Here is a 16,808-nt window from a genome sequence, read left to right as displayed (position 1 = left end):
AGGGGATTTAGGACAATCTGGGTCTCCCTGCCCATTCATCAGGTGAGAACACTGAGGCTAAGAGGGTGTGAGACTGTCCAGCTTCCATGAGTTAGTAAGACAGCTTGCAGGAGTTCAACTCGGATGCTCTTTTCTACCGTACCATGCCGCGCGCAACGGGGCTGGCCGTGAAGGTGAAGGGAGAGAAAGCTCCATGTCTTTAGTTTACCTTCACCCGTTCCGTCTCCCAGACAGTGCAGACAGCTCGGGTGTGCAACCTTTCATTTCCCCTTGCCATCTGTCTCTCAAAAATAAATGTGCTCATCATGCTTTTCCGGCCAAACTGGAAGGTGTAAGACACTCTTGGGCTTCATATCTGCTAATATGGCAAAATTCTTGACTCCCCTGAGACCGCCTTCTACACTCACACAAAGGTCCCTCAAACCTTCCCCTCTTTACAAGACCTACACTATATAACGTATTTTTATCCAATGATCTTAAAAACTGGACCTTAGCTCTCTGAGTCTGGAAGAGCTTACAACATTTAACCTCTAAAAATGAGCATATTTGATACAGAAACTACCAGATTAAATTTTGTACTAATATATGTTAAAAAAAAAAATCAGCACTGTAACTTTAAAAATTTTCTATGCTGAAAAGAACACACACAAAGCACCTGCTGGAACCCCCACAAAAGAAAGGTTTATTGTCTTATACATTTTGATTCAGTTGCTTTAGAACTTGGTTGTGTTATTTCTCTAGCATCCTTAAGCACGGCAACCCAGAATTTTCTAAGAGCATCTTGCCATCTCAGAAGCGACTGCACTGACAGCATCACATCACAAAGAGAGGAGCAAACAAAGCAAGGAAACGTTCTTTAAAAGCATCCAAAGGCTTCACCCCAGAAGAATTTAAAACACAGATCGAAAGGTTATTTCCTAACATGACCAGAAATCATGATCGTTCCATGATCATTATCAGAAATCAGAAACACTGCAGCTCAAAATGACTTTTTTCACGTTTGAAGGTAATTCCGAAAAAACACACATTTTAAATATTTTTAGATAGCATATAAGTAAAAGCATTAACATGTGATGATTTGATTCTAAGTCTAGGAAAGTATTTTCCCTATACTCACACAACGACTGGGCAAACAAAAACTACCAGTTGTTTCATCACAAATGAGACCATTAACTAGTCTTTTATAAAGTAATCTCATGTGCCAAGAACATCGACAACATTGCTGAATTATATTTAATCCGAGTTCCCAAACACAAAACACACAATAAAATTGGTTCTGTGAAGAACCATTCACAACTTCAATATAAACATGCCCGAGAAATACCACAATTAACAAATTACGAGTTATAAAGATAGCAATTGAGAGATACTAAGTCAATTTATTGAAGGAAATTTAAGCATGCTTACAAAGAAAGAATCAAACCAGAAATCGTCGACCTACTTCTTTTGCCAGTAAACGTGGCTAACAAAGGAACTATACAAAGGGTGTAGGATCCCAGAACCAGCAATGTCAATAAGGTAGCATCGTAGTGCCTCTCTGAGCCGGCTGGTGCGGAGAATGTAGAATTGATAAATATTTTCGAAGACGCATCCGTTTCTGTACAGCTGCGAAATCCTCCTGGTATAGTCATTTAAAAGGATCACAGCAAGCTCAAGCAAGGAAAACTGCAGCCATGTTCACGCTCCTATTCCTCATGCTTGCTCTTAGTGAATTAGAATGGAGCAGGGGAAAAAAAAAAAAACTAAGCTCCCAGGCACTACACAGAACAGATTAAACCGGCTAGTGGATCCATCTAAGAAAGAGACTCATTTGAACGCTTCATCTGAGACAGGGACACACAGCCAGTAGACAGGCTCTGTGGGTCCACGGGAAGCCCCTTTGTTAAAAGACAAAAAGGAACAGACAAAAGCACTGTGACACCCTCCTTGGGAGTGTCAGACGCGGTCCTGAGCGGGGCCGTGGCAACATGGCTGTCGCTGGGGACGCTGGGCAGTGGCTCTACGGACGCGCCTCCTGCCAGGGTCACAAGCGCCAACACTACACAACCCTCCAGGCCCCCCTGAGAGCACCTGGGTGCTTCTGTTCAGGTGGTTTTGTTTTTAACATTTCCTGTTACAAACAGAGAATGCTGCAAGTGCAATGACCTTAAGGGAATACACGTGTCAATGACCTTTTCAAATCAAGTCAACAGATAAACGCAAACCCTCTGATCTGCCACGACTTCAAACTTCAAGTAGCAAGTGGATAACGGTCCCATCTCACTGCAAGTAACATATCCCAGGGTCCCTAAAGTTCCTATATACAACTATTTACTCTCATAGGAGACCAGATCCTGCTGCTAAGTAACCTCTTGGAAATGTGCTCATTCTTTCAGTCATTAATTCCAAGTCTTAACCATAAACTTTCTCAGTTCTGTCACATGCTGGCTGAGTGCCCTTGGACCAGTGACAACCTCTCTGAGCCACAATTACCTCACGTGTAAAATCAGGGTAATGGAAGTTATTTGAGAAAAAAACAGAGAAAGTATGTACAGTAACACTGTAAGGTGCTCCACACCCAGAAGGTTCAATAACATGACTCCAATCTGTCCTTGTCCTCTCACAGAAAGAAGAAACTGATTCCCTCTAAGGCAGAGAGAACTCCCCTCCTCCCCACCACTCCCTTATTCCTTGTTTCATCTGATATTCTAGTTATCCACGTAAACATCTTCTTTATCCTCAACTATCTTTCCCAGAGGGACAATTTCTCTGATATCTCATATCCTTCCCAGCATCTACAGTGCTGCTTATATACAGCAGGCACTCCAAAATTCCTCACATTTGTTAATCCATGAGCTACTGTTGAAAGAAATGAAAAAGGAAATGAGCAAATAAACACTAAGACCAAATACATCTTTTGAATGAAAAGGATAACTCAACTTACTATTTAAGAAAATAACTCTGTCATTTTATACACAGAAAACAAAATTCATACTAATTGAAAATCCCCCAAATATTCTGTTTAAATTATTTAAAACTAAGCTTGAAGTTAAAATATTCACTCCTAATACATTGAATCTAGCATCCAAAGTTTAAGATTAGGAAATACAAACAAACGAACAAATGCTTCTACAAAATGCAGCCGTTTACAAAGCAAATGAAACTGAAGTTATCTATTTTTCTGATTTCCAGTTGGGTTCCAACAGTTCCTAGATCACTTTCTTTCCTTAAACAAACAAACAGAAAAAACAACCCACCACCACCAACAATAACAACAACAAAAAAAACACCCACATGCCTTCAACAGATAAGTATGTCAGTGTTTCCTAGCACATTCATCAAAAGAGAATGTCGTTGAGACAACTTTCTTCTCCTGCCAAACTTTTTTTTAGCAATTCCAAGGGAGAAGCAGGATGTGCATTTTCCCCCTAAATCACAGAATCAAAAATCCTGATAATTGGTAGCTCATTAGATTTCTCTCACAACTACAGTTTCAACAGGCCCCAAAGTCTGACGTAAGACTGACTTACAGTTGTTGCTGTAAGCGCTCAGCTCACTGTGGACGCTGGCGACAGAGGAGGCGCTTTCTGTCCTCCGCAGCGCAGGGTTTTTCACAGATGCTTTGGGTCTAGGAAGCAATCTGGGCAGATTCACACGAGACGGCTGCGCTGTTTTCAAGGATGCAGGTTTTCCTTGGGGATTGAAAAAAAGACAAAAAGTTTCCACCGCTATTCATTCCAAAAGCTCTAAGCTTGTAAACCCGAGCTCCTACATGAACAAGTGAAAGTGAAGTCATTCAGTCGTGTCCGACTCTTTGCGACCCCGTGGATAGTAGCCTGCCAGGCTCCTCAATCCATGCAATTTTCCAGGCAAGAATACTGGAGTGGGTTGCCATTTCCTTGTCCAGGGATGAACAAGTGAGTCAAGATGTAAAATGAATATTCAGAATTACGCAGGAAGGATTCCTGTGATCTTATAACAGTGAAGGAATTAACTTGGGTCTTCTGTGACATGGGCTTCCCTGGTGGCTCAGATGGGACACTCAGGAGACCTGGGTTCCATCCCTGGGTTGGGAAGATCTCCTGAAGAAGGGAATGGCTACCCACTCCAGTATTCTTGCCTGGAGAATTCCATAGACAGAGGAGCCTGATGAGCTACAGTAGTCCATGGGGCCGCAAGGAGTCAGACACAACTGAGTGATTAACATACATGCTTCTGTGACACAGAGTCATTTGAGACAGAAACTTTTGGCAACGTTGAAATCAAGGGATAAACAAATTGATATGACTTCCCACAATACTGTTGATTTAAAAGTAAACAAATTAGTGTGTTCACACACTAGGCTACGAGATAAAAACTAGGTGAAAACTAAAAAATAACCAAGATAGGAAGAAGTCCATTTGAGAAAAACAATTCAAAAATACCTAATGCCTAACAGCAGGTGGTGCTATATTATTAGCATTCTTTTTTCATCTGTCCTTTGCATCCTTGGGCCTCCCTGATAGCTCAGTTGGTGAAGAATCCGCCTGCAATGCAGGAGACCCTGGTTCAATTCCTGGGTTGAGAAGATCCTCTGGAGAAGGGATAGGTTACCCACTCCAGTATTCTTGGGCTTGCCTGACTCTTCCCCCAATGCAGGAGACCTGGGTTTGATCCCTGGGTTGGGAAGATCCCTTGGAGAAGGGAAGAGCTACCCACTCCGGTATTCTGGCCTGGAGAATTCCACGGAAAATACAGTCCATGCAGTCGCAAAGAGTCAGACACGATTGAGCGACTTTCACTTTCATCTTTACTCTTTATTTGCCAAACTTAAATGGTTCTCACTCAAACTCCTAGCTCTTTATTATAGCAAGTACATCCACTTTTCTATAAGACATGTATGGACACTTCCCGTTCTGTGGCATCCTTGAAACCACACTATCCTGATGCTTCCTGAACTTGGGCATTTCCTAAGTCCATGCCTTGGCTCCAACTTTTTACATATCCACCTCTCCAGGAGAGTCTATTGTATCTACTTTAACCACTGCCCTATCTCGATGAACCCCAAATTCTCACCTGCAGCTCTGTCCTCCTGAATCTCAATGGCACTCACATTTTCATTTTCTTGCTGAAAGTTGTAACTTGGGCAATTAGACAACCTCCTACCTACTAACGTTAATTGTAATTAAATTCTCCTTTTTCCCCACCCCCAAAACATTGGAATCAGCTTTTTTCCCCCATCAGGTTCTCACATTATCTAACATTAAGTCTCTCAACACCACTAGGATCATACAACTGAAGAATGTCAAGAGTTGAAAAAGACCTTAGCTGTAAATTATCGAGTCACATATTACCAATGTCGCCATAAGAGAGGAAAGTAGGTTTTCCAAAGAGTAATGCTCACTGCTTTGTCCCAATTATTTCACTTATAAAAATCTCCCCTTAACAGAAAAGAAAGCACTGAAGTACTTGAGGCCTGGCATCTAAAGTTCTCCTGTCTGCAGCCTCAACCCTGGGCTGACCTCGTACATAAATGTGAGCCCTGCTCCAGGCATCCTGGTTTTTCCTCTGACACCAGGAGGTGCTATTCCAATCCATCAGACACATCATTTCTTCTCAAAAAGTTCTCCTCCTCTCAATCTAAATGCTACAAATCCTTACCTACTCCTTTAAATGTTGCCTAAATAACTGTATTAGATTTTAAAGTTCTGTCCTTCCACCCTTTTCAGCTCCATCGTGTTGATCTTCTGAATGTGAAAACTAAGGTCAGGACCCAACCTATAATCTGTAATTCCCCATTATCTACGACCTACAGCAGTGGCGCTAGTGGTAAAGAACCTGCCTGCCAATACAGGAGACATAAGAGATGTGGGTTTGATCCCTGGGTCAGGAAGATCTCCTGAAGAAGGCAATGGCAACCCACCCTAGTATTCTTGCCTGGAGAATCCCACAGACAGAGGAACCTGGTGGGCTATGGTCTATGAGGTCACAAAGAGTTGGACATGACGGAAGCAACTTAGCACCACCCAGTGTTAGCACCATTATCTGCAGGATGACATTATTTTTAATCCCTTAATTAATATTTAAATTTAAAGACATAAGAAGCAGTTCTAGGGTGGATTCCTAACCAGTTCTTTCTCGAGTGCTTCACATGCGCTTACCTCTCTACACACACACCCATAGACACACATCTTTTTATTTTTCCAGGACTTTTTACTCTGTTTTTCTCTTCTGTCCATCCCTGTGAATACAATGGGCTTCTTTCCCTCCAGTCCCCAAACTCTGCCTAGTGACTTACAAAGTGAGTTGACGAGAATCACCACCTCTTAGTGAAGCCTTTCCTTCCTAGTCATAGGAAACACCATCTTCCAACAACACAAGAGACGACTCTACACATGGACATCACCAGATGGTCAGTGCTGAAATCAGATTGATTATATTCTTTGCAGCCAAAGATGGAGAAGCTCTATACAGTCAGCAAAAACAACACCAGGAGCTGACTCTGGCTCAGATCATGAACTCCTTATTGCAAAATTCAGACTTAAATTGAAGAAAGCAGGGAAAACCACTAGACCATTCAGTTATGACTTAAGTCAAATCCCTTATGATATACAGTGGAAGTGATAAATAGATTCAAGGGACTAGACCTGATAGAGTGCCTGAAGAATTATGGACAGAGGTTTGTGACACAGTATAGGAGGCTGTGATCAAAAAAAAAGGCTGTGATCCCCCCAAAAAAGAAACACAAAAAGGCAAAATGGTTGTCTGAGGAGGCCTTACAAATAGCTGAGAAAAGAAGAGAAGCAAAGGCAAACGAGAAAAAGAAAGATCTATCCATTTGAATGCAGAGATCTAAAGAATAGCAAGGAGAGATAAGAAAGCCTTTCTAAGTGATCAATGCAAAGAAACAGAGGAAAACCATAGAATGGGAAAGACTAGAGATCTCTTCAAGAAAATCAGAGATGCCAAGGGAACATTTAGTGCAAAGATGGGCACAATAAAAGACAGAAGTGGTATGGACCTAATAGAAGCAGAAGATATTAAGAAGAGGTGGCAAGAATACACAGGAGAACTATACAAAAAAGATCTTCATGACCCAGATAACCACAATGGTGTGATCATTCACCTAGAGCCAGACATCCTGGAGAGCAAGGTCAAGTGGGCCTTAGGAAGCATCACTATGAACAAAGCTAGTGGAGGTGATGGAATTCCAGTTGAGCTATTTCAAATCCTAAAAGATGACACTGTAAGTGCTGCACTCAATATGGTAGCAAATTTGGAAAACTCAGCAGTGGCCACAGGACTGGAGAAGGTCAGTTTTCATTCCGATCCCAAAGAAGGGCAATGCCAGAGAATGTTCAATCTACTGCACAGTTGCACTTATCTCATATGCTAGCAAAGTAATGCTCAAAATTCTCCAAGCTAGGCTCCAACAGTACCTGAACCAAGAAATTCCAGATGTTCAAGCTGGATTTAGAAAAGGAAGAAGAACCAGAGATCAAATTGCCAACATCTGATGTATCATCAAAAAAGCAAGAGAATTCCAGATAAACATCGACTTCTGCTTCATTGACTATGCTAAAACATTTGACTGTGTGAATCACAACAAACTGTGGAAAATTCTTAAAGAGATGGGAATACCAGGCCACCTTACCTGCCTCCTGAGAAACCTGTATGGAAGTCAAGAAGCAACAGTTAGAACCGGACATGGAACATGGACTGGTTCCAAATAGGAAAAGGAGTACGTCAAGGCTGTATATTGTCACCCTGCTTATTTAACTTATATGCAGAGTATATCATGTGAAATGCTGGGCTGGATGAAGCACAAGCTGGAATCAAGATTGCCGGAATAAATATCAATAATATTTTCTTGGGCTGCAGAATCACTGCAGATGGGAACTGCAGCCATGAAATTAAAAGACACTTGCTCCTTGGAAGAAAAGCTATGACCAACCTAGACAACATATTAAAAAGCAGAGACATTACTTTAACAACAAAGGTCTGTCTAGTCAAAGCTATGGTTTTCCCAGTAGTTATGTATGGATATGAGGTATGGAACATAAAGAAAGGTGAGCACCGAAGAATTGATGCCTTTGAACTGTGGTGCTGGAGAAGACTCTTCAGAGTCCCTTGGACTGCAAGGAGATCCAACCAGTCCACCTTAAAGGAAATCAGTCCTGAATATTCATTGGAAGGACCGATGCTGACGCTGAAGCTCCAATACTTTGGCCACCTGATGCAAAGAGCTGACTCATAGGAAAAGACCCTGATGCTGGGGAAGACTGAAGGCGGGAGGAGAAGCGGACAACAGAGGATGAGATGGTCGGATGGCATCTCCGACTCGATGGACATGAGTTGGAACAAGGTCCCGGGGTTGGTGATGGACAGGGAAGCCTGGCGTGCTTTGGTGAAGTAGGCATTGTCCTGTGTCCTCTGTGGAAAGGGAAAGACTTACGCTGGGACCGTAAATTGCCATTAGATGGGAAGGGTGGGGTGGGATGACAGAGAGACTTGTGAAAATGGGAGGGGCCAGTCCATGGGGTCTCAAAGAGTAGGACACACCTGAGGGACTGAACTGAACCTCCTTCCTGGACACTCCCGTCTGAGGGCAAAGGACCACACCTTCCTACTCAGATCCACACTTCTGTTACAACATCTGTTTCAATGTGCCTCTCAGACTAGTCTGTATGGCCCGTGAGACCAGGAAGAGAACTGAATTCAATTCCGCTCAGGACATAGCTAAGCATCTAGCGTGGAGTGAGTCTTAATGCTTGCTAAATGAATTAACTTTTGTTTTGAGGCCAAGAGTATGGTGGGGGGAAAATAGTTGGGAAAGGACACAGACTGTTGGCTCTCAGATGCATAAGGCCCAAGGATAACATCAGACATGGTGACTAGAGTTGATATATAGTGCTATCACTGTAGCAAAATTGCTATGAGAGTAGAACACACATGTTCATACACACATGGTAAATACATGAGGGAATGAGGTTTAACTAGATGGTAGCAATCCTTTAACAATGTATATGTATATAAATCAAATATCTTACAAATTATATCTCAATGAAGCTATAAAATACACATAGAATTTTAATGATAACAGTAATGGAGCTAGTTTAAAAAAAATTTTAAGGGGGAATCCCCCGGCAGTTCAGTGGTTAGGACTCCATGCTCTCATTGCCCAAGCGCCTGGGTTCAATCCCTGTACAGGGAACAAACCGCATGGTGTGGCCAAAAATAAAAAAAAATTTAAAGGCCAAGAGTGAAGGATAAATTTTAATAATCTCTTCTCTCACCATCTACACTGAAGCATTCAACACTTAATCAATTTTTATCAGCTTAGCTGTCCTTCGTTAATAGACTCTTCACTCTATCAATTAAAGGGGGACTTTTTTTTACATTCCTTATAATAATTAGCAGATAACAGATATTCAAGTAGCCATTTGACTTTTTAATGCATTTTTGGCCACTGATTTTACTTGCTCTCAGGAGGGATAAACAGATTTTACAATATAAATTTACCAAATTGCTGCTCCTTCAGCAAATTCGTTCTAATCAGCCGTTATTATTGGAAACAATGAACAAGGCTGGGTAAGTGACAGATAAAAATTTCTGGGCCACCGTCGCAATGCAGTCAAGGCTCAGCATGTTTAGAAAATTAACCTTTTTTTTTTAAGAACAGGTTGTCTCACAGCATTGTTTCTGAAAGCATCAAAGGTTTATAGACACTTCTCCGTGTGTCTCAGAATTACTACACACCTTTACCCTCTGATTCCAACACACAGCCTGGCACAGAAGCAAGCTTACCCCCAAAAGCCCGATTCTCATTCCGGAGAACTGGCCCCGCCCATTTTCACAAGTCTCTCTGTCATCCAACCACACCCTTTCCATCTAATGGCAGTTTACGGTCCCAGCCTGAGTGTTCCCCGTTCCACCATCACCCTAGACCAGCGGGCACTGAGGACACGGGATGATGCCCTCTTCACGAAAGGATTACCCCACGGAAACTGAGACGCACCCTGACAGTGTGTTACTATTGCCACCTCCAGTTTATAGATCAGCAACCTACTCACGTGGCTAAATGGCTTCAGGGGTCCCACACCTATAACCAGCAACAGAAAGGGGCCGAACGCAGGTCAGTCCACCACCTGCCCACTGCTGCCTCTTCTGTACCTGAGACCAGCCAGAGCCCCTGCCCTTGCTCGAAGGCGAGCCTGCAAGAACGCTAAAAGCAGCAGGGCCAGCAAAGGCACCTCACCGCTTCACCCACCGTCCTAACGTTTAACTTAATACAAAGTTGACTGACAGGACCTGTAACTGGACTTGGATAAAGAAGCAGTAAAACATACACATCGTAGGCAGTATTACAGGGAAGACATGGCAACATCAGGCTGAACATCTCGGAGGAACCCAAACACCAAATTCCTCAACAGTGAAGTCAAGACAGGACAGCTCCTCCAGTTCTGAAAAGATGACCGTTACCAGTTTATGTCACGCCGTCTGACCTATCTCAGCTGTCAACCATAAAGGTTTAAGACCTTCCTACAGAGATATTACATGGGCCTTAGTGGTTTATTTTAAGCTCATGCTGTTAGCATCAGCCTACTTAGAGACAACAGATTTGTTCTGATTTTATCATGATAACCATCTTTTGTCCAAGAAAACCTGGAAAGAATAACACCTTCACTTTGCCTTAGACAGTAACACAGATTCTACTGGTTTTGAAACATACCTTCATCAAATAAGCAATTTACTTGGAAAACCACCTTGGAAAATCTGATTAATTATACTGCCTTTCAACAACAAAAAATCATTAAGAAACACCTTATAAAACTGAAAATCTGTAAGATATTTATTAAGTGGAAAATAGGACTGTGTTAATATTACCCAGTTTCCTTAAGTTTATACTTATCTAAATGTTGAAAAATTCCAGAAGGATATAGAAAAATTTTATGGGCCTCTTATGGGGTAGAGACATAGGGGAAAAGAGAAGGAAAGTAACAGAAATGGGGAATTTTCCCTTCATACTTTATATACTTACATGTCACTCCATGTGAATTCTTTCTCACCATAAGTCTATTTTTATAATATAAAAAGAATATTATTAAAGTCGATGGGCTCAAACATTTAAACAGAAAGAGATACTCTAGACAAAACAGATTAACAACTAAAAATGGATAAACTGGACCAATAATTAAGTAAGTAGATTCTAATAATCTTTTTTTTCCTGTACATCTATAAGCATTAGGTACTCTTTAATTCTTTAAATTTTAGTACAAAAAAGTCAATGCCATAATCGACACTTTTATGTGGTCAAGATGAAAAGCCACTTTACTACTGGAAAAATCTTCACAAAACCATAATGGTATGTTTCCTTTGGACTGGAAATTAAAGACAAAGAATGAACTCCTGAATGGCACTCCTTTGTTCTGACACTCATATTAAATGATGCGTCCTCCAACAGGAGCTCCCAGAGGCTTCACAGAATGGAGTGTCCTCTCTCAGCTCCAACTTGGCCTCGTCCATTCTTTAAGGAAAAACCTGGGAAAGAATCTGGGTCCCACACAGCTCACAAAACACCTTCAAAGAAGTGAGAGCAGTTTCCAAAGCCACAGAAACATCTACCAGTTGAAGCAAGTTTTCACCTCTGAACTCTCAATGAGATAAGAATGAATTCAGCTTTAATGTATTTTTCACAAGACTGTTCCACACTGAAAAAATGACTTGCTGTTCTTTACATTTGGTGAAATTTACGGGTTTTGAAGATGTTGACAAAATTGGCTGACAAAAAAACTTGCCTATTGTATTCCCTATATTAGAAGACAGATAATCTTAACAAAAATTTAGACAATGGATTCACACGAGGGGTTGTGTTACACATGTATTTAGTACTTGCTTACACAAGGTAAAGTAACTGCAGATGGAGAGGGTGCTGGAAACATCTTTCTACAGAAATCACTACCAAACGTTCTCAGGAAAAATGATTAACTTCTCATTGTATGAAAATGTTTGATTCTGTGATTTGCTTCGCTAAGCAGGAACACAGGTGTCATGGGGAAGAAAAACAACAAGGCTGGAGTGGTGGGCAGTTTACAGTTGGCATTAAGTAGCTTAAAGTTTAAGATGGCATTAATGCCAGGCTAAGAACTTTAGACCTTAATTATGGGGGTGGGGTGTGAACGGGGGGTGGGGGGCTCTGCAGCTTTCTGAGCTCTTACATCGGAACTTGATCCTGGGGCAGCCCTGTAAAGAGCTGACGGAAGGGAAGAGTTTAAAATCAGGGGAACACTTAGGAAGCTAGTGCACTTGCCAGGGCTAGAGGCAATGGGGATTTTAACTAGACAATGAAAAGGAGATCACTGAGGTCAGTCTGGATATATATGCCACATATTAATATGTGCAATTTAAAATATAAATTACTATAGAAAGTATAATTATTATTAAGGAATGCAAGGGCCATTAACTACTAGAGCCAGGAAAACACCAAATATACAACACAGATAGTTAAAATACAAAAAACAACAAAAGAGAATATATTTATAGCTGTAATTGTAACTTGGGCTCTTTAAACACTACTATAAAGAGGAAGTGAGCTTTGGAGTAATTCTCTGTTACTAGGAATTATTATCATGAAACTAAAGTATGCTTACCCAAAGAAATAAAGAATTAACAATCAGTTATGGGAGAAAAATCATACATATGTCAAACTGCAGCCACAGACTCACTCTCAACCCGGAATGACCAAATTCTCTCATTGACACTAATGCATATATTTAAAATTTTGCTTTGAGGTAGAGTATTGTCTAAAAAGTATTTAAACAGACCTGATAAGCTGCTTAGAAAATACTGTACAGCAATCAACAGCTTTCTGATGTACCAGGGGAAAAAAGGAAAAGATCCTTTGCTTTAGCAACAAAAAGCAATTATACACGCTGACTTGTACACACATACTATTTCTATGAAGAAACCTGTCAAACAGTGTTAGTATGATGAAAAATCACAAAAGTGAGCAGCATAAAAGATCTGAATAAGTGGGACATACACGTTCATTCTTCTCTGAATTAACGTATTGACTCTTATTCCTAGATAAATCATGTCATTATTTTCAAAGAGGAAATTGGGAAAATTTTTTAAAGAGCAATTTAAACTAGAATAAGGAAGAATAGTCAGAATTTTTTAGAACATAAAAATGAGGATTGTAACTCAACAGCAACAGCAACAAAACTGATTTTAAAATGGGCAAAGCACTTGAATAGAACTTGCATGAAAGAAGATACAGTGGCCAAGAAGCACATGAGAAATTGCTCACCATCCCTAGTCATTAGGGAAATGCAAATCAAAACTACAGTAAGATACCACTTCACATCTATTCGTATGGCTATTATAAAAACAAGACAGAAAATAATTGTCAGGAAGAACGTGAGGAAATTAGAACTCTGCACTGGTGCTAGGACAGTAAAATGGTATAGCTGCTGTTGAAAATGGGATGTTGGGTTTCTCAAAAAAAAATTAAAAACAGAACTGCTTTATGATTCTTCTGGGTAGTCATCTGAAAGAACTGAAAGCAGGACCTTCAGTAGATACCAGTACATCAGGTTCCTGCGAACATTATTCACAATAGCCAAAAGGCGGAAGCAATCCCAGTGTCCAGCAGTGGATGCCCGGATAAAGAACATATGGCACATACATAATTACCACGAAATATTTATTCAGCCTTTAAATAGGGAGGAAATTATGACACAGGCTACAACATAGATGGACCTAAAGACCTTATGCTAAGTGAAATAAGCTAGTTCCAAAGGACAAATGACTCGTCTTATGTGAGGTGCCTGGAGCAGTCAAATTCACAGAGAACAGAAAGGGGATTGCCAGGGGTTGAGGGAAGGGGAGGCTGGGAAGCTGATGTTTATTGGACAGAGTTTCAGGTGCAGAAGAGGAAAAGCTCTGGAGACGGGACGGTGGTGGGGGCCGTACAACAATGGGAATGGACGTCATACCACCAAGCTGTACACTGAAGTTGTTAAAACGGTAAATTTTCCATAGTATTTGTTTTACTACAATTTTTTTTTAAGTTTAAAAGCGTAGAAGGAATGTTACTAGTTTATTACAGTATAAAATAGTGAAACAGTCTAGTAATGGCAAAAACATATTTACAGATTAATAAACTGGTGTGTCAATCTCAGAAATACAAAAATTTAGAATAAGATAGTGGAGATACTTCAAATCAGTGAAGACACCTATTTGTGATATTAACATATATGAATTAAAAAACAATTAAAAGTGAGAAGCAGTATGGTGTAGTAAAAGTAAAAGTCGACAATCTGGAGTCAGAATTGTCCAACAGTTAAGTTGTATTCAACTTTGCGAGCCCATGGACTGTGGCATGCCAGGCTCCTTTGTCCCCCATTATCTCCCGGAGTCTGCTCCAATTCATGTCCATCGAGTCGGTGATGCTATGTAAACACCTCATCTTCTGCTGCTCCCTTCTCCTTTTGCCCTCAATCTTTCCCTGCCTAGGTTTAAACCCAGTTCCTCTATGCCATGTCCTCATGCATAAAAGAATGTGGGTGATTATAGTGGACTCATTTCACAGGTGCTTGGGACATTTAGATGAGTTTATATTTTAAGGGCTTAGAATAGCAACTGGCAGATAGTTAAGTGGCATATAAATAGCAGCTACTAGTTCTCATCATACACCATAAATATTTATAAAATTGGATTAAAAAGGAAACTAAAACCATACCAATTAACCATAATAATTATATGTCTTTCAGTTGTGAATCATAAAAACACGAAAAATTACAAGATGTGACTATAAAAAAACGGAAAAATTTCTAAATTGTTGTATGCAAAATAAAGTCATACAATGAAACACAAGCCAAAGGACGACAGATAATATCAAGTCAGTAACAAAGCATCATATGCCCCAAAACAGTACAATATAGCAAAAGGTCTAAACAAGAATAAATTAAAATAGAACTCTTTTTTTTTTTTTTCAATTTAACCTTATCGCGTGTAACATCTGTTTCCCCAACTGGCACTCCTAATCTCCATTTCTATTGCTCATCTTATAGAAAGCTTCAAATAAGCCAAATACTTGCGTTCCTAACCATTCTTCAAGTTATGGGTAACCATGTGATCCGGTGTGTGCCAATAAGACTTAAAGGTAAGAGTGCCAGGGGGCAAGGTGCTCAGTAGGACCTTTCCTTCCTGATAAAGGTAGGCAGGCATGTCAGGAGAAAGGCCGGTCCGCTCAGCCCACCGCTCCCAGCCTCTGCCCAGCAGCAGCAGGACCTTGGAACCCTTAGCGACCATACTTAACTGAAAAGTCCCTGACAAGAGCAACATGCGGAGGCAGCACGAGGAGAAGGACAGAAGAGGTGACAATACTCAATCACCAACCCAGGAACTGCCTGCCTCTGGCTTCCTGTTAAATAAACACACAATCAGATCAGATCAGATCAGTCGCTCAGTCGTGTCTGACTCTTTGCGACCCCATGAATCGCAGCATGCCAGGCCTCCCTGTCCATCACCAACTCCCGGAGTTCACTCAGACTCACGTCCATCGAGTCAGTGATGCCATCCAGCCATCTCATCCTCTGTCGTCCCCTTCTCCTCCTGCCCCCAATCCCTCCCAGCATCAGAGTCTTTTCCAATGAGTTAACTCTTTGCATGAGGTGGCCAAAGTACTGGAGTTTCGGTCTAAAACAGTTTTTGTCTTAACTACCACATGTTCCTTCCTCCTACCTTTCTGCAGTCCCTTCCTGCTCCTTATTGTGACTCCTTCTCCTCTCTCCAGCCCTTTAAAGCCAGGAGGACCCCAGAGGCACTTCGCACGCACTCCACGGAGTTCCCTAAAGGACCCTTGACCCGTTCTTGTGCTCTGATCCAGTTCAGTGGCTTTAAACACCATCTACCTGTTGGTGAATCTCAAACTAATCTCCCTCGACCAGACTCCTCCTTCACACTCTAGACATTGGTCCGCCTTTCTACGCTGCACCTTCACTTACGTATCTAATATTCATCTCAACATGGTGTTTGTACAACTGAGATCCCGATACCCACCTCCCAGCATCTGTGTCTCCTTCCTGCTTCCCCATCTCAGCATCCCGCCGCTGCTCATACCGGAATACTAGAGCATCTCTGACTCCTCTCTTTTGCTCTTGCCCCTCATCCCACCAGTAAACCCCACTGGCTTTATTTTCAACACATATATCTAGAATCTGGATCCCTCTAAAACCCTATCCAACCCCTCATAGCCCTGTGTAAGCCACAGCCTCCTGCCATGATTACATCGAAACCTCACTGAGCTTTCTGATGCGGCGCTCACCCCATTCAGTGCATCCTCTCCACAGCTGTCACAGTGATTCTGTTACAATTAAAGTCACTTCGGGAGGATGGGCAAAACTGTTAGTTAGGGACTCTGAGACTGACATGTACACACTATGGTATTTAAAATGGATAAACAGCAAGGACCTACTGTATAGCACAAGGGACTCTGCTCTGTGTGATGTGGCAGCCTGGATAGGAGGAGAGTCTGGGGGAGAATGGATACATGTGTATGTATGGCTGATTCTCCTTGCTGTCCACCTGAAACTATCACAACATTGTTAATCAGCTATACTCCAATATACAATTTTAAAAAATCAAAGTCACTTAGGTTAAAAGCCAAAGTCCTTATGATTTTCAAGACTGTATGTGATCTGGCTCTCTACTACCTGTCAAACCTCATCTCCTGGCTCACTTATCTCATTCCTTGCTACTCCTGGAGCTGTTAGACACTGCTTCAGGGCCTTCCCACTTGCTGTTTCCTCTCACTGGTACAGTTTTCTTCCAGATGTTCACGCACT

At 41.4% G+C, this 16,808-nt stretch overlaps 1 protein-coding gene across 7 annotated transcripts in view; it reads right to left on the bottom strand.

The window, feature by feature from the left end:
- The window catches only part of MTUS1 (microtubule associated scaffold protein 1), a 187,219-nt gene that overhangs the window by 87,314 nt on the left and 83,097 nt on the right, over window positions 1-16,808 (bottom strand). For 4 of the 7 annotated variants that reach the window (XM_070781593.1, XM_070781595.1, XM_019953409.2 and 1 more), the window contains exon 4: window positions 3,510-3,671. The exons of 2 other annotated variants lie outside the window; for them this stretch is intronic. In XM_070781593.1, the coding sequence (XP_070637694.1) occupies window positions 3,510-3,671 (162 nt within the window). Of the gene's footprint in view, window positions 1-1,441; window positions 1,647-3,509; window positions 3,672-16,808 lie in introns of those variants that run through there. One more of the 7 variants, XM_070781597.1, reaches the window with a different exon arrangement.

The sequence above is a fragment of the Bos indicus genome, chromosome 27 (assembly GCF_029378745.1).
Source record: "Bos indicus isolate NIAB-ARS_2022 breed Sahiwal x Tharparkar chromosome 27, NIAB-ARS_B.indTharparkar_mat_pri_1.0, whole genome shotgun sequence".
Lineage (NCBI taxonomy): Eukaryota > Metazoa > Chordata > Mammalia > Artiodactyla > Bovidae > Bos > Bos indicus.
Note: the sequence above shows the minus strand (reverse complement) of the source record. Positions and strands in the feature narration are given on the sequence as shown.